This window comes from Carcharhinus amblyrhynchos, chromosome 4 (assembly GCF_965287045.1).
Source record: "Carcharhinus amblyrhynchos chromosome 4, sCarAmb.v2.hapA, whole genome shotgun sequence".
NCBI lineage: Eukaryota > Metazoa > Chordata > Chondrichthyes > Carcharhiniformes > Carcharhinidae > Carcharhinus > Carcharhinus amblyrhynchos.
In genome coordinates this window covers 47,220,368-47,244,196 of record NC_137327.1, presented here as the reverse complement: position 1 = coordinate 47,244,196, position 23,829 = coordinate 47,220,368, and the positions used below count along the sequence as shown (strand labels likewise).

General features: G+C 39.4%; 1 protein-coding gene across 2 annotated transcripts in view; it reads left to right on the top strand.

The window, feature by feature from the left end:
- Positions 1-23,829, top strand: part of plekhg4 (pleckstrin homology domain containing, family G (with RhoGef domain) member 4) — a 203,975-nt gene that overhangs the window by 21,109 nt on the left and 159,037 nt on the right. For both annotated transcript variants that reach the window (XM_080187099.1, XM_080187098.1), the window contains exons 2-3: positions 7,961-8,158; positions 11,444-13,976. In XM_080187099.1, the coding sequence (XP_080043225.1) occupies positions 7,961-8,158; positions 11,444-13,976 (2,731 nt within the window). The remainder of the gene's footprint in view (positions 1-7,960; positions 8,159-11,443; positions 13,977-23,829) is intronic.

The window sequence follows — 23,829 nt, the reverse complement described above, 5'->3', positions numbered from 1 at the left end:
ACAGAAACATGACAAGATACAGTTCCTAACTGCTAACCTTACTCTAATAGTTCTAATTCAAGCATTATTTCTCTTAAAGACTTAAACTCCTCTTCAAAATCAGTCAGCAACAGATGGGCTTTTGTGCTTTGGGTTGTTAAAAGTCCTGGAGTGTTTTGAACACCACTGGAAAGAGAGATTTATCTTCTGACAGCTCTAAGAAAAAAAAGACAGAAGATACCTCTTCTTTCAGAACCAGGCAAAACTGCCTGCTTTTCCCTGTATGTCTAACTGTTCCCCTTAATACATGACTGTCTCTGTCAATCAACCTATTCAAAACCCTACTCTGAAACCCCAGGGGGAAACCAGATAAACAAAAATGCATAACTAAGATCAAAACAAACACATCTGTAGCTACAATCAATTGTTAGTCCGCATTCTCAGCATTTGAGCTGCCTGATTTGCAGACAAATCAGCACCGTGTAACAGAGCTAAATTTTAAACATACTCCTCACAAAAACCGTGATACAAGGTGGAGATGTTGGCGGTGAACTGGGGACAAGAAACATGCTATAAATACATTTCTTAAAGGCACAGCATCATCACATAATGGAGAAGCTAACAGCACTCAGCATTTATAATAGGATAAATTGGACAGCAACTGCTAGCACTTGCAGAAGCTCAGTTAAATTTGGAAATACTAAAGTTAGATTAAGAAATACCATAGGGTATGCTGCTGCTTGCTGATATGGCATTGAAATCAATGAAAATGCCTGAACTAAGGGTACTTGCCCACTAGTTATGCACTAAAAACAACTGACAAATATTAGGACTAGTTTCAAGAATATGGGAATTTTTAAATGGCATGCTGAGCAATAATACTACTGTAGAACATCTTTGGCTCTGAAAATTTAATTTCCAAGTGTGGAGCCTCAGTATGCATTAATTAACATCAGAGATCTTTCAAAAATTTTTTTCAAGTTCTTTTTTCTACCTCTCTATCTCCCTCTAATTGCACCTGTGTTTTGCAATCTTTAGTTTATGTTCATTATTCATATTTCTTCCTTTATGTTTAAGGATTGAAGCACTGTGTGACTCATTAAGAATACTTCAATCTGGTTGAAGAACCTTGCAATTCGTTTTGTGACTCTCAGATGCCATAAATTCCTGTAGAGCATGTGGGGTTGAAACAAATGCTGGATTGGAGGAAGCCCCTCTCTAAAGCTGGTGATAATTCTGTGTGAAGCTGTCAATGAGGTGAATGGAGAACACTCATTTCCAACTGCAACACACAGGCTAATGTATTAACTGCAGAGTATTTTGGCACATCCTGATAATGTAAAAGGAGCCAAGTAAATGTAAGTGTATTTATTTTGCTCGAAGTTAAAACTTGTATATAGTATTATATGGAAACTTAATGGGATGGGGAACTAATGCCATTCATGCAATGGGAATAGGGCCTGGGTGGGATTGTGGTCGGTGCAGACTTGATGGACTGAACGGCCTCGTTCTGCACTGCAGAGATCATATGATTCTATAAAAGAGATAAATGTTGGATAGTATTTGAATTTTGTCCATTTTATATGGAGGAAAATAGCAGCATAACAAAGATTGGGCACTTATCTTACTGGCAAGGTTGCGGAAGCAGCTTGGAATCGCTTTCTTTGTAATATGATGACAAATGATGCTATACTTCATTGAATGTTGCCTTGATGTTGTGAGCAGCTATTCATTACTCTTGCATCTGGACCAAGCTTGAATAGTTCACAAAAATTCTGGAGTGCATTTTCTGTATGTCAAAACTAATTACCTACTGTTCAATTACATCTAAATACATAAGTTGACATGGGTGTGGTAATTGCAGCAACATTAAGAAAGTTTGTATCCATCACAAACACGTTTTGGCACATGCTAACATAAATATGAAGCCAGTTGTTGATTTTCAGACCCATTGCAGGCTATATATCAGCGTGACTTTGTTTTATGGAAGATATTATTGATATGACGAAGTTAAAGTTGCATTTCCTATGTTAGTAACCAGGTTTGCTGCTGGCCAAAGGCAGTTGCTCTGTGCAAGAGTCCTTTATTCTTAAGAAGCTGTCATCATGGAACTAATGGTGAAAAATGTGAAAAAAATGAGATTTGAACAGACAGTAAACTTCCAACCATTCGGTTTTAGTAAACATGTACAATAATCCTGATATTTAGACTTTTGATGCGGTCTTCATAAATTCTGAAAATTATCCTTGTAGATAACTTTGTGCAACAATACAAATGTTTAACATTACATCCACTTGTCTTTTTTCCCCATACCTTTCCCCCATGGGGACAAATGACCTCAAACTATACAGTGACTTTATTATAACCCCATTTTGATCTTAAAGTATTTTAAATGAGATTCAAATGTTTGAACATCACAAACATAAGTTAGCTATGATAGAACTGAGAAACTTCTAAAGATGTTTTTTCAATAAAGTAATTACAGGGGCAGTGTTGTAATGTGTATTTAGTGATTTTGTTCAGTGTATTTTTGTTCTGATCAAAGTTTGGGAATGGAATCCACTTCAGGGATCTAGTGGTAGCATCATTTGTTTGTATTATCCAAATTTGTTTGAGACTGTAGCTATAGTGGTTCTAATTGCACAGAATTTGGCAAAAATTGCGCATGTACGTTTGCTTCAGACTTACAAATGCAATTCTAAAATGACTTTGCATATATACATGCAGTTAGTGCAAAATTACAACCTTGCAATTCCCAGATGGTCAGCTCTTTGTAGGCCATATGGAATCTGTATTTTACTTTTTCCAAGCGTGGTTTTACATGTGTATAGTAGTGGATAAAAGTGAAGTTGATTAAATAGCATGTATACGGTACCAGCTTTAAAATTAGTGACATGTCCTGACAATTTATCATAAAGCAATTGCTTGAATAGTCCATGGATTAAGATTGTGTTTCACTGCAAGGTTACCGAGATGTGTCTGGACTGTGTCAGGTTTCTGGAAGATAATAACTGGAGCAGCTAGAGAGTGAACTAGACATTCAGTACAGTTGGATCTTAGCAGACTGATTTGTCTCAGTCGGTGGATAATTCCAGCAACAAGGCCTCATGCATGAATTAATCTGCTTGTGGCTTGCTGTCTTTGATTGTATCAGCACCTGGAACTCTGCCTGCTTTAGTATGTAAAAGCTCAAGTACAAAGTTGACCATTTGCTGTATTATGGTTTCTAGAGTATGTGTTAGGTTAAGGGAATTATGATTTTCCTATTGTTAGCCCAGTAAATGTACTTCTGTGAGCTGTTGTGATCTGCTCCCATTAACTCTCTGATTTGGTCCTTCTGACACATGTCAGTGTCTCTGTTCCTGCACTTGTAACTTACTTTGTTGCGCTGTGACTCTTTGGATGCCCTTGATCTGTCTGTCTGATCTGCTGTACTGACTTGAAATTTGTATCTGTGACATTATTGTTGTTTACTGTCTCCAGAGTGGTTTCTGTATAGCCTGGCAGTTTCCTAGCCTATTTGATTCTGAACTCTTTTGGGCAGTTATGTATATAGTGATGTATTGAAGTAATCTCTTGTTTTTGTCTTGTCATGCAGAATATCCTTGATTTATTGTCTTGTCTGTGATGGGTGTGTTTGCATGATTATTGTTTGCCTAATGTGTTGTTCTGTTCTCGTGTTTTCTTTCTCTAATGATCTCTGTCTATACAAAAACAGATGATGCTAGAAATGCACTCGGTCATCGTTATCTGTAATGAATAATGGCAGGTAGTAATGTATTAGGTCTGCCCCTTTAATGAGAATTAAACTTGGTGAGTTCAGATGAGGACGCGAGTTTTCAACGACCTCCTTATAATTAGATCAATGAAACCTCCATTCTGTTCCTAGCATGGAACAAAAGGTACTAATTTTACACTTGTGTTGACTGTGGAAAAGAGCAATGGCAATAGTTATACTACTTTGTAAGTTGAGCATTCACATAATGATTTCAGTGAAGATAGAAGCTTTTGATCAGGTTCCTATCCCAGGATGGTAGCACAGTGATTAACACTGCTGCCTCACAGCACCAAGGACCTGGGTTCAATTCCCAGCTTGGGTCACTGTTTGTGCGGAGCCTGCACGTTCTTCCTCATGTCTGCGTGGGTTTCCTCCCACAGTCCGAAAGATGTGCGAATAAGGTACATGGGCCATACTAAATTCTCCTTCAGTATATGCAAACTGGCGCCAGGATATGGCAACTTAGGTATTTTTACAGTAACCTTATTGCAATGTTTATGTAAGCCTACTTATGACACTAATAAATAAAAAAGGATGGCTGAATGGTGAGAAGAGGCTTCATGGAAAGTGCTGGGAATGAGAGAACAATAAGTACCCTCTTCCAAAAATCCTTATAAAGGGAAGTTTAACTAGAGGGCTGCTAGCTGCAAATACAACTCTTTAACAAGTGAGTAAGGGTTAAAAAAACGTACAACCATCGATTAGGTAGCTTAACGTTGATAGTGGGTAGGTTCTAGGAGGTCCTAATATGAGAGGAAATTGATATTTAAATAGGAATGCTTAGATTAATTAGGATAGTCAGTATGGATTTTATAAAAGGCAAACCAGATAAATTTTTAATAGAGTAACTTGATGAAGCAAGGATATTTATTGAAAATAGGGTGTCTATTTAATTTGAAAGGACATTTGATAAAATGCTGCAAAGATGATTTATTGAAATAAGTGGCATGGCATTGAATGATACATTACAGCCTGGGCAGAAATTTTTTAAACAAAAAAAATTAGTTGTTTTGGATTTTTTTTAGATTGGTATGATGTAAATAATGTTCGTAGTGATTATGTTTTTGGACTGTTACTCTTTTCAGTGGTTTGGATTTTAACTGCCAGCATGTTTTCAAGAGCAAAACATTTTGAAGATTTGATGCTTTGTTTGCCTGCAGAAGACTGAGACTTGGTCAATTCTAACAGCCAAATTTCGTTTTAAATGTCAAAAGCAGACATCTTATGTGAGCAAGACCCCAACCAGTTTTGTTGCTGCTGCTTTCTCAGGGCAGGATAAAATTAGGAATGGTTGGTTGCTAGTGCCTTAAGGGCAGGTAAATAAAGAGAATGATTTTAACTGCACATAACTGCTGGATGGAAAGGCTTAAATTTGACCCAGTGCATATAAATTGTCTAAACATTGGAGTGGTGTGCACACTATTAGTTATGGCAGGATTACTGGAATCGGTCATCAGAGAGTAACTGAGGGCTTGGCCAAATATCACTCATCAGAGTCAGCATGGATTTGTGAAGTGCAGGTCATGCTTGACTAATTAAGTGGAATATTTTGAGGTTATTACCAGCATGATAGATAGATAAGTGCTTATGAACATTGTTTTTATCCTGCGTTCTTGACTGTTTACTTCTGAGACCCCTCTCTTGTCATAAAGATCCCGTGCCTTCATAACGCAAACATTTTTCTGTATGAAATTAGTTTCATGATTGAGTATATTTTTCATGTGAAAGTTGTTGCTGCAAGTGCTATGCACAAGATTGAGTGAGGCTCAGTGAAGATCAGCCATACTAGATTGAAGCTTGGATGAAAAGTGTAGTGCAAGCCACCTTTCACCCTTTAGGGTAGAAACTCTGGCCATTGGATAGTTCAAACAAAAATTGAAAAATGGCTGGATAAAAGCAAATTATTGCAGATGCTGGAATCTGAAATCTAAAGAGAAAATGCCGGAAAATCTCAGCAGGCCTGGCAGCCTCTGTAAAAGAACTGATGTTTCAAGTCCAGATGACTCTTTGTCAACGCTTTGAAAAAGGGTTATCTGGACTCGAAACGTCAGCTCTTTTCTTTCCTTACAGATGCTGCCAGACCTGCTGAGATTTTCCAGTGTTTTCTCTTAAAATAGCTCATAATTAATTGCAGGTTTTAAAACTAAAATAACAATCTGTCACTAATTGAAGAATTCCTTGACCTGTATTTTCATAGGATGTAGAAAGGAATGTTGAATGAGAGAAAAGCCAACATCAGTTGTATAAAGTTTTAAATCAGTCTGTTATAGTAACAGATTACATAACTGGTAGTCATGTATGAAAGTCCTGACCTTGTACACTATGTTGTGCTGTTTTTCTGTTGAATGTGTGCTGTGCAGCTTGTATAGAACATAGAACACTACAGCACAAACAGGCCCTTCGGCCCACAAGTTGCGCCGATCACATCACCTACCAACCTACAGACCTATCTATAACCCTCAATCTCATTAAACCCCATATACTCATCCAGAAGTCTTTTAAAAGACCCCAGCGAGTTCGCCTCCACCACCACTGACGGCAGCCGATTCCATTCACTCACCACCCTCTGAGTGAAAAACTTACCCCTAACATCACTTCTGAATCTCCCTCCCCGCACCTTAAATCTGTGTCCTCTCGTAGCGACCATTTCAACCCGGGGAAATAGCCTCTGAGAGTCCACCCTATCTATTCCTCTCAACATTTTATAAACTTCTATCAGGTCGCCTCTCAACCTTCGTCTCTCCAGGGAAAAGAGTCCCAGCTCCCTCAACCTAACTTCATAAGGCATGCCTCCCAGTCCAGGCAACACCCTTGTAAATCTCCTCTGCACCCTTTCAATAGCTTCTACATCTTTCCTATAGTGAGGCGACCAGAACTACGCACAATACTCCAAATGAGGCCTGACAAGGGTCTTATAAAGTTCCAGCATTACCTCCCGACTCCTAAACTCAATCCCTCGATTAATGAAGGCCAGTACACCATACGCCTTCTTGACCACCTCCTCCACCTGCGAGGCCGATTTAAGAGTCCGATTTAAGAGTTGTATTTGACAAATATACCTGCACGGTGCTGAGCTGTATGAAACGTCAAGTTCCTTTTGTTAATGAAGCATGACATTCCTGGGGTGAAACGAGGATTATAATTCAGTCAAAGCAATAATCATCAGTAATGAAACTATTTTCATGAAGCTTAATAAGCAAGCAGAAACTTTTATCCCTGTTGACCAAACTTTCCTGTCATTTCCTGATGGATTTAATGCAAGTATTTGGACCGCTGCACATGCAAGTCCAAAATAGAAAACCTTATGAGAATCTCTTTGTACATAAACAGCATTGCAGTTCAGTGTACAATTTACCTAACTTGCATACTGGTAAATAATTTAGTTAGTTTCCTTAATTGCATTTGATAGACCTATGCAATAAATAACGAGTGTTAAGTTTTATATGATATCCACGGATTCCAGAGAATCAGCTTTCTATTGGTGTGAATGACAGTGAAGCATGGAATTCAGTCTTCCTTTCATAATCTATCTTTATGAAGGGATGATGAAGGGAACTTTTATAAGACTATGAACCATGTACCAGAGATTTTAGTACTAGCAAGTGGCACTGGACCTGTTACTAAGCATGTTAGGAGAATTTTGATTTATGAAGAAAGTAGCAAGATCTGTAAATGTTTTTTTGCTGAGAATTCAAATGATCACTTGTTTAACATGCAAGCTTTATTGACTTAGTTTATGGGCTATTTTTATTGTAACACTCTTTGTAAGATGTATTAAAGTCTTGGTCAAATTTATAAGCCGAGCTATGCAAATTTAGTCAGTAGCCATTTTTCACCCAAAAGCACAATACTATGGATGCTGGAAATCTGAAATAAAAGCATAAAATACTGGAAATATTGAGCAGGTCTGGCAGCAACTGTGGAAAGAGAAGCAGAGTTAATAGTTCAGGTTGATGACTTTTTATCTGGATTTCCTTTCAGCAAAAATTCTCACGAAAGGTTATTGATTTGAATTGGGACGCCATTTTTTTGGTGAACAGAAATTTGGTTGCAGTTTTGCTTTTTGCATTTTAGATGCTTCAACAGAACCAATTATAAATGTAACCTTTTATATTTTCTGCACATCGCAAAGATTATTGTACATTTCTGGAGTTGCCAGGTTAAATGATAGCAGCTAAATTACTAATGTTTTCCTTTTGGCAGGACTTTGAATCTTTGGATACTTGTATTCAGAGTACTCTTTCAGCACTCTATCCACCTTTTGAGGCAACAGCATCCAATGTCCTGTGTCAAGTTTTTGATGTAGTGGAAAAAACGTATCGTGGTGACGGATTGTGCTACCTCATTGATTTCCTTGTTCCTGCTAAGCATATTCTGCAGTGCATTCAGCAGGATGCCTGTGTAAGTATGAGGGTAGTAGGTGGGGATAATGCAAATTAGTTCAGTTTGACAGGACTGTGGCTTTTATATCTATGTACTTTCACATTTTCACATCAAACAATGAACGCAATACTAGTTACTCTGTCATATTTTAAGAAGCAAGTCATGCCACCATTGGTGGCTGCACTCAAAAGTTACTGGGAGAACGCGCAACTCATTTTAGTCAATTCCTCTTAACTGCAGCCTTGTATTTTGAAGCACAAAAGTACAGTTGGTCAGGAAAAATGTGTGACTATTTAACTGCCATTAAATAAATTAGAAAAATATATCAAATTTAACTTGAGTAACAAAAGATTTTTAATATAAGTACCACTCCAAGATTATTTTTTGGCTTCTTGTGAGTAGCTCAAAGGAATCATACAGGAATGTCTGTATTTTCTTCAAAAATTAAGAGACCGTTTGTATGATGCACTTCTGTACTTATTTCATGTTATAGTTTCATCACCTCGGCAATATTTGATTAACTAAACTACTGGTACTGTCCATTAGACTTGGCATTTAGTCCTGCCACTACAAATAAAGATGTTATTCTACTGAAATTTTGTCTCTTAGATGGTGCTTGTGGTTAGGCTTTATCGCTTTTTTATTTTGTCTCATGGGGATGGATGAGTCAAGGACCATTGTATCTTTGAAGGGAAAATTGGAAAATATTTGAAATAAATGATGACACACGGCTACAAAGAGAGAACAGATACATGAGGGTACTTTTGGGTTGATCTAAAATACTGGCAAAAACATGGTGGTGGCCTTCTGTGCTGTAAATTTCTGTGGAACTTCAGTTATTTTAGTTTTTAAGGTTAAAGCTCACCTCCCTTACTGAATCCTCTCTCTCGGCATTGCAGCCTTCTGTTTAAAAAGAGATTGCAACATTTTCTACTTTTGGACCTGCATCCACCTGTTAGGACTTTTCACTTTGCTCCATTTTGCTTTGGTCTTATAGCCTTCTGCTCCCCTCCCCACTTGTTATTTCTATTGAACCATCTGTTTGTACTTTTCCCTGAACTTCTGGTCTCTTGACCCATATCTGTTTCATTAACAGACCCTGTAATAGTCAGGGTCTCGCTAGCCTTTTATGATTTTAAGTGCTATCGACTCAGCATTTGCTGATCTTTATAATCAATGGAAATGGCTCTGATTGCATAATGGAGAATTAGGGGATGGAAAGACTTCAAGTGAGAGAGATATTTGAGCAACGGAGACATAACAGTGCCAAATTACAGGATAAGTGTAGCTACAAGGAGAGATTGGATAGATTATTTTCCTTGGAGCAAAGGTTGAGGGGTAACTTGATTAAGGTATAAAAAATTATAAGGGAAGGGAGAGTGGACAGGATAAAATTGTTTCCCTTGGCAGAGAATTTTAGAATCTATTCTAGATAAGTGCAGAGGGTGTAGCCAGAACATGAGGAAGAACATTTTTATGCCGTGTGTGTGTGTGTGTGTGTGTGTGTGTGTGTGTGTGTGTGTGTGTGTGTGTGTGTGTGTGTGTGTGTGGCGGGGGTGTGGGGTGTGTGTGACGTGATGTGGTGTGGTGGTTCTGGAATTCATTGCCCGAATGGGTGATGGAGGCGGAGACACTAAACTCATTCGAACAGCATCTGGACCTGCACCTTAAATACTGTAAGCTATGGGACTACGGGCTGGGTACAGGAAGGTGGGATTAGGTCTGGCATGGACAGGATGGGTCAAATGGCTTCCTGTACTGTAACTTTTCTGTGGTTCTTGGACTGGGGGGATTGTGTTGTTTCACACTTACAATTAAGTACTTGGGAATTTGTGTGACAAGAAGCATACTTCTGGTTTAATTGTTCAACTTTTACTGATGATGGAGTATTTAGAAATTTTGCTTGACACATGTAACGATTAAACCCTAGACTCGTAACTTCCAAACCTTTGGCTTGTGTGAAACAACCCCACGTGTAAAATCTAAACTGATGTTTTGAATCTTTACTTTTTAATGGAGGTGAAAAGTGCTGTATATGCTCCATGCTTGCCCAGCCTAGAACTTGGTGGGATGGAAGTACAGTCTATTATGTCATCATAGAAATGTAGCAAATAACCCCTGAGCCACAAAGCTTTATAGTGGAGTGCAGATTGGTACAGCATAGAAGGAGGCTATTCAGCCTATCGAATTAGATAGCTGATAGTTGTACTCCTCAGCTCTTTTCCCCATTTCAGCAATTCTTTTCCCCCTTCACATATTTATTCCATTCCCCAATTGAAGACGACAATTAAATCTGTATCCATTTTATCAGGCAGTGCATTCAAAATACTAACCTCTTGGTTAGAAAGTTTTACTTAACGTCAGTTCATTTACCGATCGCCTTAAATCTGTGCCCTCTAGTTACCGATCCTTTACTCATTAGAAACCGTTCCTCTTTAATACCATGTTGAATTTAGGCAGAATAAATAAACATCTCTGTCTAATCTTTGCTTAGCCATCACCAAGACCAAGACCAGCACCTCCAGTCTATCTATGTAAGTGCAAACCTTTATCCCTGAACTCATTTTAATAAACCTCTTCCATACCCTCTCCAAAAACTTTACCTCTTCCATAAAGTGAGCTGTCCAGAATTTGACACAATACTTGAGCTGGGGTTGAAATAATACTTTCAATAATACAGGATAAATTAAAAAAAACAGATCCTGGTGAATAGGAGAGATGCAAAGAGTATCAAAAGAAGGTGAATCAGTAAATAACAGACAGGGTATAGGAAAAGAAACTTGAAACAGGATCAAGTTCAACATGTTTGTACAATTGTATTATGAAAAATAAATTGGTCATCTGCAAGTTGGGCACCAAAATGGAAAACAATATTGTCAATGAAAATGAGATCGTAGCAGACATATTGAATGATTACTTTGTGCTAACATGTACAGCAGATAAAAGTGAGAATTTGTGTTCTCCCCCTTTTAATCTCCAAACCCCCCTCCCCCACCCGGCCGATCCATCTTTTGTGGCCCGCCTGTCTGTGTTCTGGCCCTGCCCTGCGTTTTGACCTCCCTGTGTGCTCTGACTCTGCCCGTGCAAGCTCTCTCCTTCGCCTTCCATGCAGTTGAGTTCTTTTCTTTTTACCCGTCTGCACACTCATGTATATCACCCCCTCCCTCCTCCCCCCCCCCCCCCCTTTCAATGTTGTCCATTATGAACATACTTTTTTTTTGCGAACTGTTTGACAATGGAAAATTGCTTTAAGTCCAAGAATAAACATCTTACAGAAATGATTTGAATCTTGTTTTTTAACAGTTTCAATACTGTGGATTACTATTTCGCTACGAAGGCTGGCCTTTATGCATTTGTGAAAAAATTGTAATCCAACTCTCTGCACTTGACTGGCGAACTTTACAACCTGGTGATTTCTACCTTCAAGTGGTTCCACACCTGAAGAAAACACCACGTATTATACTAAAATGTCTGGCAGCAAATGGGTACAACATAGAGGAAATAATAGTTCCAGAGATCTCTTACACTTCTATATTCACTATGGAATGGTTGGACGATATTAACAAAGGACGAATGGGAACAGCTTTGCAAAACTGTCTTTTGTCTGCTGACAACTGTATCTTGCGAGTACCTTGGGAAGAGGTAGTGAATCCAGAATTTGTTGATAAACCAAAAATAATTGAAAGTATGTCATCGGGAAACCGGATTATGGATCAGGAAGTTGTTTGTAATAATCCAAACAATCTACTGTTGGATGATCAAAGTGTGGGACCAGAAAACCATTCTGAAACACCTCAAAATCTAACCATGAAAGAAAAAGAACTGAACGTGCAGCAAGTACATCCTAAAACGATGTTGCAGAATTCCCCAACTAGTGTTGCAGATTGTTTGGATATTTCTGTTAGTTCCCCAGCAATTCCTCTTCATGAACTCGAGGGGGAGTATGTTGAGCTTAGTCAAATTTCATTAGCTGAAAATGATTTCCTTTTGCAATCAAGCACATCAGACTCAAAATTGCAACATATGTTAAAGGCTAACAGGTCATCAGGAGTAATCCCTTTGGATGCCTTGAGTAGTAGCACTTGTTTCAAGGAATCAAACAGTCTAAATTGCACAGTGGCATCTTCTGATGTAACTTGGAGGTCCAATTTAGAAACAATACAGAACCCATTTAACATGCATATTAGCATCAGTGAGGAAATTCTTGAACATAAGGCAGTTGCAGATGCCATGGAAAACAAAATGCCATTTCCTAATGAGACTTGCAGAAATAGTGAAAATAAAGAGCCTTGTGTGTTTGCAAAAGTAGAGTTGTCTTCACCAGCGGAAACTGACCATCAAGAAGGAATGCAACAGGAGTTCAAGCCTTGCTGTGGAGACATGCATATATTAATTAAACATACTATGAATGCCACAGAAAACAATTTAAGTAGTAATTGCTCAGAACCACTGGTCTGCAGCCAAATTCAGACTTCTGCTCACGATTTACAAGATAGACAGTTTCAAAGTTCTTCAGCTGATCCATTGTCTGAGCCACACAGTAGAAATAAAATTGATATGAAAGATTGCAAAGAAATTTATGGGCTAAAAACATTTCAGAAAAGTAACCAATATCTGTCTGAGGCAGATGCAACAGAAAATACCCATGATAAGCACATAGAAGTTGCAGAGCAGAACAGCACATCAATGGATTTTATTCATTCGAGTAAAGAACTTTTCAATCATCAGTTGTCTGACTGCAAGTTAGCTAACACAGAGGAATTTGTAAATGTTCCTGACAAGGCATCTTCTAAGTACATACAGCCTTTGGCTAAAAGTTTAGAGCAGAAAAAGGCAATGAACCAACATTCAGAGTGCATTGAACAATTTAATGGTCAGAGTCTTAATCAAACTGGACAGTTTATTAAAAATGTAACTCAACCAGAAGCAGATGTGCAATTGGATAGGCACAAAATTCCTTTAACCCAGTCTTTAGGCTCTGAAGGCACTTCTGAAACTAACTTATTTGAGAATTTTGCACTTGCTGACAATTCAGATCTTTCATTGAAGGACAGCAGAAGACATATAGGGATTAAAGCTGCTGAATTGACTGAAGAAAATGTAGAATCTGCTATTTACCAGCTGACTGATGGTACAGGCACTGCAGAGTTAATAAATGAAGAAATGCAAAATATAACAAATTCTGATCATTTACAATGTAATTTAACAGAGCACACTGAGTATTGTGAAAAGAATGGACTTGAACGTGTGTCACATTTGGAGAAAGATAATGCATGTTGGACAGAGGAAAATATCCAATTGAATGCATGTTCATTTAGTAAAGAAAGAACTAGTCAGCAGCTTCAAGACGATGCATTACATGTGGAACGTGCAAATACAGATCAATTGCAGAATGAATTCAATAAACAGAAACACGTTGAAATTAAGGAATTGCACTTAACAGAAAGCTGTAATCTAATTATTAAAGATGTAAATCTACTACAGGACTGTGGAAATCCAATCTTACCAGACCTGCAAAATGAGAATGTAGTGCAAGAAAATAGTGAATTTAATGTTATAAAGGAAGGCAAATGCAAGAAGTATTCTACTGTTGAAGAATACTGGTCAAGTATACTAATAACAGAGTCTAGCATTGCTTACTCGAGTATTGTGGGAAGTGAAAAACTTGAAACTACTGCAAATATAGATAGAAATGAAAACTTGCTCTTTGCCAATGATGCACATGGAGATTCAAAGGAATGCAAAAATCAATCAGAAAAACAAGCTACAGAGAATTTAATTGGAGGAATTGCTGAACAGAAGCAAGAAAGATGTCTTGCTGACAAAACTGTAGAAGGTAGGATATTTCTGAAATTGAAAGACGTGATTTATTATTTTAAAGGATTATACAGTTCCTTTTCCTTGCTTAACCTTAGATGATTAATTGTGATTACAAAATGAATGTAAATGACTATGTAATACTAAAGGATGCCATTCTTCTGACTATCAAGACTTCAGCCCTGTTCTTAACATTGGCTAGGTAGTGAAGCCATGTAATTGGAAACTTTTACTAATGGAAATAAAACAAAGCAATATTTTAATTTTTGGCCCTCTTCACTATGCTGTTCATCTGCAAAAGGCCAGTTGACCATAGTTGTATGTCAGAATTTGGGTAAGTGGGAAAGAGGGTTCTGCAGAGAGAAGCCCTGAACCTTCTTTCTGGGACTGGGAGCAAGATGCCTACTCCTCCTGATCCAACAAATAAAAGTTTTGAAAATTACCTATTGGGACTACTTCACCTTACTGGCAGTTGCAGTGCTCTGCAGTCTAGTAGAAAACCAACAGTTAAATGTAAAAATTTCAATTAGGACCTGCTATGAACCCAATCTCCATATTTTTAAGAGGCCCTGCCCACTTCGGATGGGTGGCTTAAGTGATTGAGCTCAGTGGCTTCAAATTGGATGACTATGTTCTTATGTTATACAGGAATTTGTGGCAGAGGATTTGAAGACCTTTTTAAAAAAAAGATAAAATCAGCCAGTGTGGGAAAACTTTTAAAGGCATCAATTTGAGGCAAAATTAATTGGCACTTGGAAAATATGTGTGAATAAATGAAAGCCACCTTAGATTTATTAAAGGCAAATCATGTTTTACAGACTAGATTGCATTTTTGATGAACAGTGAAAGCTGATGAGTAGTACAGTTTTGATTTGATTTATTATTGCCATGTATTAGAGTGAAACATATTGTTTCTTGCGTGCTATACAGACAAAGCACACTGTTCATAGAGAAGGAAAGAAAAGAATGTGGAATGTAGCATTACAGTCATAGCTAGGATGTAACGAAAGATCAACTTAATGGAAGGTAGGTCCATTCAAAAGTCTTGATGACAGCAGGGAAGAGTTGGTTGGTACGTGATCTCGGGCTTCTGTATCTTTTTCCCAGTAGAACAAGGTGGAAGAGAGTATGTCCAGGATGCATGGGGTCCTTAATTATGCTGGCTGCCTTGCTGAGGCAGCGGGAAGGGTAGACAGAATCAATGAATGGGATGTTGGTATGCATGATGCATTGGGCTACATTCATGACCTTTTGTAGTTTCTTGCGGTCTTAGGCAGAACAGGAGCCATACTAAACTGTGATGCAACCAAAAAGAATGCTTTCTATGGTGCATCTGTAAAAGTTGATGAGAGTTGTAGCTGACAATTGATATGGACTGTCAAAAGATATTTGATGAGTACCATGTAGTAGACTTGTTAACAAAATTGAAGCCTTTGATTAAAGTGAGCTTGGATAAGAAATTGGCAAACAGGCAGAGAGTGGTCGTGAACAATTCTTTTTCATACTGGAAGAAAAGTGTCTGTGAAGGTTTGGTGTTATCCACTGCTCTTTGGGTACACAAAGCATAACTTAAAAAGTTTGCAAATAACACAAAATTTGAAGTATTTGAACAGTGAGGTGGGTAGAAACAGACTGGTGAAATGGTATAAATAAAATGGTACAGAACTCCCACTTACCTTAAGACTTGATTACCTGTAAAGACTTGCACTCCAACCATTACTTTGTAAATTGAGTTTGTCTTTATGTGCCCTGTTTGTGAACAGAACTCCCACTTACCCAATGAAGGAGCAGCGCTCCAAAATCTAATGGCTTTTGCTCTCAAATAAACCTGTTGGATTTTAACGTGGTGTTGTGAGATTTCTTCCTGAAATGGTATAACACATGACAGATAAAATTTTAACACAAGCAGTATAAAGTGACTCCTTTTGGTTGGAAGAATGAGAAGAACAATATAAGCTATGTAGTACAATTTTAAAGGGATGCAGGAACAGAAAGGCCTGGAGGCACGCTTACACAGATTGAAAGCAGGACAGGTTGAGAAGGCTGTTTAAACCATTGAGAATCCTCTCCTTCATAGAGGTAAATGTGCCAAAGAAGCAAATTATCCAAAACCTTTAATGGATCACTAGCTGGGCCTAAGCTGAAGCATTGTTCAGACATAGCAACATACATAGAAAATAGAAGCAGGTGTAGGCCCTTAAGCCTGCTCCACCATTCTTTATGATCATATTCAGTGATTGCGCCTTCCCTATATCCCTTGATCCCTTTAGCCCCAAGAGCTACATCTAATTCCTTCATCAAATCGCACAACATTTTGGCTTCACCTGCTTCCTTTGGTAGTGAATTCTACAGATTCACCTTCTTCTGGGCGAGGAGATTTCTCAACACTTCAGTCCTAAAAGGTTTACCCCTTATCCTCAAACTATGACCCTTAATTCTGAGCACCCTCACCTTCAGGAACATTCTTTCTGACCCTACCATTTCTAATCCTGTTAGAATTTTATAAATGTCAATGAGATCCCCCTTGCTCTTCTAACTCCAATAAATATAGTCCTAACTAACTTAGAATGTTTTTGGTAAGAGACTCTCTCTCTCTTCACCCCCCCCCCCCCCTCCCAAAAAGTGTAGAACAATTGTGAAAACTGGAGAGAATTGCACCCATTTGTTGGGCAAGCTTCCAGACGCAATTGTACAACACTTAGGAAAATAATAGAGGTGAAATGTAATTCTTGCCTGGGTGGTGCCTATTCATGCCAGAACACATCATCAACCCCCCACCCCCTCACTGCCATCCACCTCGAGATGCTATTCGCAATCTCGTGTTCTAACTTTACATAGCAATCTGCTGAGTGAGACCTTGTTGAAAGCCTTCCAAAAGTCTAAATAAATCACATCCCCCCCATTCTCCCTTGTCTACTCTACTAGTTACATCCTCCAAAGAATTCGAGTAGCTTTGTCAAGCGGGATTCCCCTTTTGTAACTCCATCCTAACTTTATCTGATTATACCATTGCTTTCCAAATCCTGTGCTATGAAATCCTGGATAATGCACTCTATCAACTTCCCTACTACCGACGTTAGGCTTACTGGCATATAGTTCTCTATTTTCTTTCTACCTCCCTTTTTGAAAAGTGGGCTTGCTTTACCTACCCTCCAATTTGTAGGAACAATTCTAGAATCCAATGAATTTTGCGAAATGACCACCAATGGATCTACTGTTTCTGGGGCCACTTTCTTAGGCACTCTGGGATAAAGATTATCAGGCTCTGGAGATTTAGCCGCCTTCAATCACATTAATTTCCCCAAAGATATTTCTCTACTAATACTGATTCTCTTCGCTCCTCATTAAAACGTGTGTCTCTCCAAACTTCCGGTCCATTATTCATGTTTTCCTTTGTGAAGACAGAAGCAAAGTACGAATTTCGTTCCTCAGCCATTTCCTTGTTCCCTGTTGAGAATTCCCCTGTTTCTGACTCTAAGGGGCCTAAATATGATTTTGTCAAAGTTTTTTATTTACACATACCTATAGAAATATTTAGTCAGTCTGGTGTACTTTCATATTCTATTTTCCCCTTCTTAATCAATCCTGGGTATGCCTTGACTGAATTTTAAACTGCTCCTAATCGTGAGGTCTATTGCTTTACCTTGACGACAATTTGTATGCTTCTTCTTTGAATCTAATACTACCTCTAACTTCCCTAATGAGCCATGGCTTGGCCACACTTCCCTTTCCACTCTTGCACCAAATAGGAATAATCAGCTTTCGGAGTTCACCTGTTCGTTCCTTGAATGCGTGCCGTTGGCTGTTCACTGTTCTTCCTTTCAGTAATAACGACACAAAGAACAATACAGCACAGGAAACAGGCCCTTCGGCCCTCCAAGCCTGCGCCGCTCATTGGTCCAACTAGACCATTTGTTTGTATCCCTCCATTCCCAGCCTGTTCATGTGGCTATCCAGTCTTAAACGATCCCAGTGTGGCCACCTCCACCACCCTGTTTGGCAGTGCATTCCAAGCTCCCACCACCTGTGTAAAGTATGTTAACCTCACCTCCCTCACTCTGAACCTGTGACTCCTCATGTTTGTCACCTCTGACCTGGGAAAAAGCTTCCCACTGTTCACCCTATCTATGCCCTTCATAATTTTATGCATCTCTATTAGGTCTCCCCTCATTCTCCGTCTTTCCAGGGAGAACAACCCCAGTTTACCCAATCTCTCCTCATAGCTTAGACCCTCCATACCAGGCAATGTCCTGGTAAACCTTTTTCTGTACTCTCCCCAAAGCCTCCAAGTCTTTCTGGTACTGTGGTGACCAGAACTAGATGTACTACTCCAAATGTGGCCTAACCAATGTTCTATACAGCTGTAATGTCAGACGCCAATTTTTATACTCTATGCCCTGTCCTATAAAGGCAAGCATGTCATATGCCTTCTTCACCACTTTCTCCACCTGTGGTGCCACCTTCAAGGATCTGTGGACTTGTACATCCAGGTCTCTCTGTGTGTCTATACTCCTGATGGTACTGCCATTTATTGTATAGCTTCCCCCTACATTAGTTCTACCAAAATGCATCACTTCGCATTTATCTGGATTAAATTCCATCTGCTGTTTTTCTGCTCAATTTTCCAGCCTATCTATATCCTGCTGTATTCTCTGACAATGTTCATCACTATCCGCAAGTCCAGCCATCTTTGTGTCGTCTGCAAGCTTACTGATCACACCAGTTACACCTTCTTCCAAATCATTTATATATATATATATATATATATATATCACGGGTCCCAGTACAGAGCCCTGCGGAACACCACTAGTCGCAGACCTCCAGCTGAAAAAAGACCCTTTTTCCCAGTCAGTTAGAGCCACTCATGCCTCATATCATCATAGTTACTTTTATTGAGAGTCAGGACCTGGTCTCAGAATCAACTATCTTACTATCCACCTTGATAAAGAATTCTATCATGTTATGATCGCTCATCCCCAAGGGTTCTCTCACATCTAGATTGCTAACTAATCCTTTCTCACTACACAACCCAGTCCAAGATGGTCTGTTCCTTTGTTGGTTCCTCAATGTATTGGCCCAGAAAACTATCCCATTTACACTTCGATTTGTCCTGTACTTTGACGAATTGGACTCACCCAATCCATATACAATTAAAGTCACTCATAATCACAGATGTTTCTTTCCCACATTCATCTCTGATTCCCTGTGTAATTCTATTCCTGGTTTTAGCCCAACCGATTTATTTGATAGTAAACGCACAAGCTTTCGGGTTAGTCCCTTCGTCAGGTGAATGGAGAGTTCTGGCCTCAGACAGAGCATATAAAGCACAGACTGTTTACAGATTACTGATTAGAATGTGAATCTTTACACCTAACCTGCTGTTCAAGTCTTGAAGTGGCCGACAATGTGAGTGGAAGGAGCACTGATCACAGGTTAAAGAGATGTGTATTGTCTCCAGACAGTACAGTGAGTGAGGTTTTGCAAACCCAGGCAAGTGTTGGGGGTTACAGATAGTGCGACATGAACCCAAGATCCTTGTTGAGACCGTCCTCATGTGTGTGGAACTTGGCTATCAGTCTCTGCTCAGCGACTCTGCGCTGTTGTGTGCCGTGAAGGCCACCTTGGCCACTTCAGTGGTCACGGGCATTCAGCCTCTGACCTTCGGGTAAGCATTCTCCAAGGTGGCCTTCACGGCACACGACAGCGCAGAGTCGCTGAGCAGAGACTGATAGCCAAGTTCCACACACATGAGGACGGTCTCAACAAGGATCTTGGGTTCATGTCGCACTATCTGTAACCCCCAACACTTGCCTGGGTTTGCAAAACCTCACTCACTGTACTGTCTGGAGACAATACACACCTCTTTAACCTGTGATCAGTGCTCCTTCCACTCACATTGTCGGCCACTTCAAGACTTGAACAGCAGGTTAGGTGTAAAGATTCGCATTCTAATCAGTAATCTGTAAACAGTCTGTGCTTTATATGCTCTGTCTGAGGCCAGAACTCTCCATTCACTTGACGAAGGGACTAACCCGAAAGCTTGTGTGTTTACTATCAAATAAATCGGTTGGACTAAAACCTGGCGTTGTCAGACTTTTTACTGTGTTTACCCCAGCCCAACGCCGGCACATCCACATCATAATTCTATTCCTAACATGACCACTACAGTTGGTAGTCTGTATACCACTCCCATGAATGATTTTTGCCCCCCTCGATCCAAACAGATTCTACATTGTGCTAATATCTTTCTTCAATGTTGTATCAAAAATCTTCTTTAATCAACAATGCAGCTCCACCACCTTTCTGTCTGACCTTCCTAAACACTGAATATCCCTCAATGTTTAGTTTCTACTCTTGGTAACTTTGAAGCCATGTCTTTGTAATCCCAACTATGTCACACTCCTTTACATCTCTCTGCGTAACTAATTCATCCGTTTTATTTCACATGTTTCATGAGTTCAAGTATAAAACCTTAAGGCTATTCCCATTCCTATTATTTTTTTACTGTGTCCTTATCTGATTCTGCACCTTGATTCCTCCTGGAAATAAAAATGAAATAAGTCCTGGTCCTGCCCAGGTGTAACTTGTCCAGTTTGTATAGGTCCCATCTTCCCCAAAACCAGTTCCAGTACTCCAGGAATCTGAAATTCTCCTCCTCTCACCATCTTTTTGGCCACATATTCATCTTGCATATTCTGCTCTGATTAGCTCGTGACACTGGTATAATCCTGAGATAACTATCTTTTGAGGTCCTACTTTACAACTTCTTTCCTTGCTCCCTATGTTCTGCTTTTAGATAAAAAGGGATGAGGTCCTATGTTATTTGTACCAATGTGTACCATGACAACTGGCTGTTCACCATCCCCTGTCGGAATGTCCTGCAACCACCCTGAGACATCCTTGATCCTAGCACCAGAGGAGCAGCATATCATCCTGGAGTCTCTTTTCCAACCACAGAAATGTCTGTCTATTCCCCTCACAGTTGAATCCCTTGAGACTACTGCATTTCTGCTCCTTTTACTCCTCCCCTGTGCAGCAGAGCCACTGTAGTGCTATGAATTTGGTTGCTGCTATCATCTGAGAGGCCTTTCCCATCAACAGTATCCAAAACAGTATTTTGTTTTGCAGAGGAATAGCCATAGGAGATTCTTGTATTGCCTGCCTAGTCCTCTTGCTCTGTCTGATGGTCACCCATTCCCTTTTGGCCTGTGAAGCGTGAGTCTGTAGTGTGACCAGTTTTCTATATATACTGTCCATGATGCTCTTCATTTTGCAGGTGTTCCACAGTGTCACCAGGCACCACTGTAGCTCCAAATTTGGGCTGCCAGGAGCTTCAGCTAGACCTGTAGATATGCTGGTCTTGAGAACTAGAAATATTTCAGCTCCCCGACATGGAGCAAGAAGAGCAGACCATGGCTTGGAGCTCTCATGATCCTAATTTGGTTGAGTACAGTTGGGTAGATACTTAATACTTTTTTTTTTGTTTTCATTCCAATTCAATCAAATCAAGTCCAATTCAGTCTCTCAACAAGTTGAGACATTCCCGATCCTGACAAGACAGGGCTGTCACCTCCTGTCTTGGGCTTGGTCTACATGATCCAAGCTGATTGGAGTAGGCATAACTGCTCCTCCTCCAAGGCTTGATCTCATTTGCATCTTAACCAAAAGGCCAAGATGCTGCTTTTAAAAATTGCTTCAAATGAAGCTAAAATGTAACGTAATGACTTCAACCAAGCACAGCATGCCGTTACTACGCTTGATCTTGAGCAGATCATGATCCACATATCATTCTGTGATTCATTGTTTGTAAGAAATACATTCCATAACAACAAAGCACAGAATTTACCCCTTTAAGTTAAATTAATCCTTGAGTATCAAACAATACCAACCAGGACCCTTTTCTGTGCTTTGTTATTATGGAATATATTTCTTACAAACAATGAATCACAGAATGTTATTACTAAATAGTAGTAGTAAGTATCTACCCAACTGTACTCAACCAAACAGCTGTTCAGATTTCCTTAGGAGATGCAAATTTGCACTCCGCTTTTTCTTTGTCTTTTAAACACCTGGTTCTGCTCTTAGAACAACTTTTTCTTTGTTCCCTAACTGTTATCTTGTTTAGTTATTTGAGTTTCAGTTCTCCACTTCTTTAGGAAGTTTAGGAATGATGTCAAAGTCTTAAGAAAGTGTATAGGGAAGAGTTAGTAGATCGGTATCAGGATGAAATGCTTCAGTTATGTGAAGAGATTAGAAAAACTGAAATTGTTCTCTGGAGGAGAGATCATTAAAATGTGATGTAATTGAGGTATTCAAAATGTTGATAGGTTTTGATAGAGCTAAGAAAGGAGAAATTGTTTCCAATGACAGAAGGGTTGGTAACCAGAGATCATATTTAAATTAATTAGCATAAAACCCAGTGGTGACAGTAAGGGGGAAAAATATGCTGCAAATGGTTATGATCTGCAAATGTTGGTACAGCAAATCGACTAAGCATTTTTAAGAGAAAATTGAATAAATTATTGAAGATTTTCATATTTATTCATGTGATGTGAATTTTGTTGGCAAATCTAGCATTTCTTGCCGATCCCTACTTGCCCTTTAGAAGGTGATGGTGGTGTTGCCTCTTGAACTGCTGCAATCTGTGCTTGAAAGTACTGTTAAGCGAAGAAAAAATGGTGTCTATTTCTAAATCAGGATGTTGTGTGATTTTGAGGGAAACTTAGTGTGATATTCCAGTGTACCTGTTTTTTATTTTTATTCCAATTCAATCAAATCAAGTCCAATTCAAAATCTCAACAAGTTGAGACATTCCCGATCCAAGACAAGACAGGACTCTCACCTCCTGTCTTGGGCTTGATCTACATGATCCAATCTGCCTTTTGGCTAAAATCAAGTGTGGTATTGACATGCTGTACTTGGTTGAAGTCATTAGATTACATTTTAGTTTCATTTGAAGCAATTTTTAGAAGCGGCAACTCAGCGTTTTGGCTAAGATGACATGAGATCAAGCCTTGGAGGAGGAGTTATGCCTACCCCAATCAGCTTGGATCATGTAGATCAAGCTCAAGACGTGAGGTGAGAGCCCTGCATTGTCAGTTTGGATCAGGAATGTCTCAACTTGTTGAGACTCTGAGTTGGACTTGATTTGATTGAATTGTAATAAAAAACAAAACAAAAGGCCAAATTCCAATGTGCCTGTTGCTCATTCTTCTAGGGATAGAGACCCTGGGATTGGAATGTTCTTTCGAAGAAATCTTTGCAAGCTACTGTGGTGCATCTTGTTTATGGTATGTATTGCAGCCATGGTGCACTGGAGGTGTAGGGAATTTAATGATTAAGGTGGTGGATAGGGTGCCAGTTATGTGACTACTGTATCATGGATGGCATTGAGTACAGTTGGAATTCCATTCATCCAGCTAGGAAGAGAGCATTCCATCACACTCCTGACTCTGTCTTTTAGGTGGTGGAAAAGTTTTGGGGAATCAGGAGGCCAGTCACTTGCTGCAGAATACCCATATTCGGATCTGTTGGTTCAGTTGACTTTTTCATCAGTGATGACTTGCAGGATGTTCATGGTGGTAATACCCTCCTTTGTAGATGGTCGGTGTCTAGCACTTGTGAAGTGCAACTATTAATTGCCATTGACAGTCCAAACATAAGAACATAAGAAATAGAAGCAGAAGTAGGCCATCTAGCCCTTCGAGCCTGCTCCGCCATTCAATAAGATCATGGCTGATCTGAAGTGGCTCAGTTCCACTTTCCCGCTTTCTCCCCATAACCCTTAATTCCCTTGTCTACCAAAAACCTATCCACCCGTGTCTTAAATATATTTAGCGAGGCAGCCTCTACCACATCAAAGGGCAGAGAAT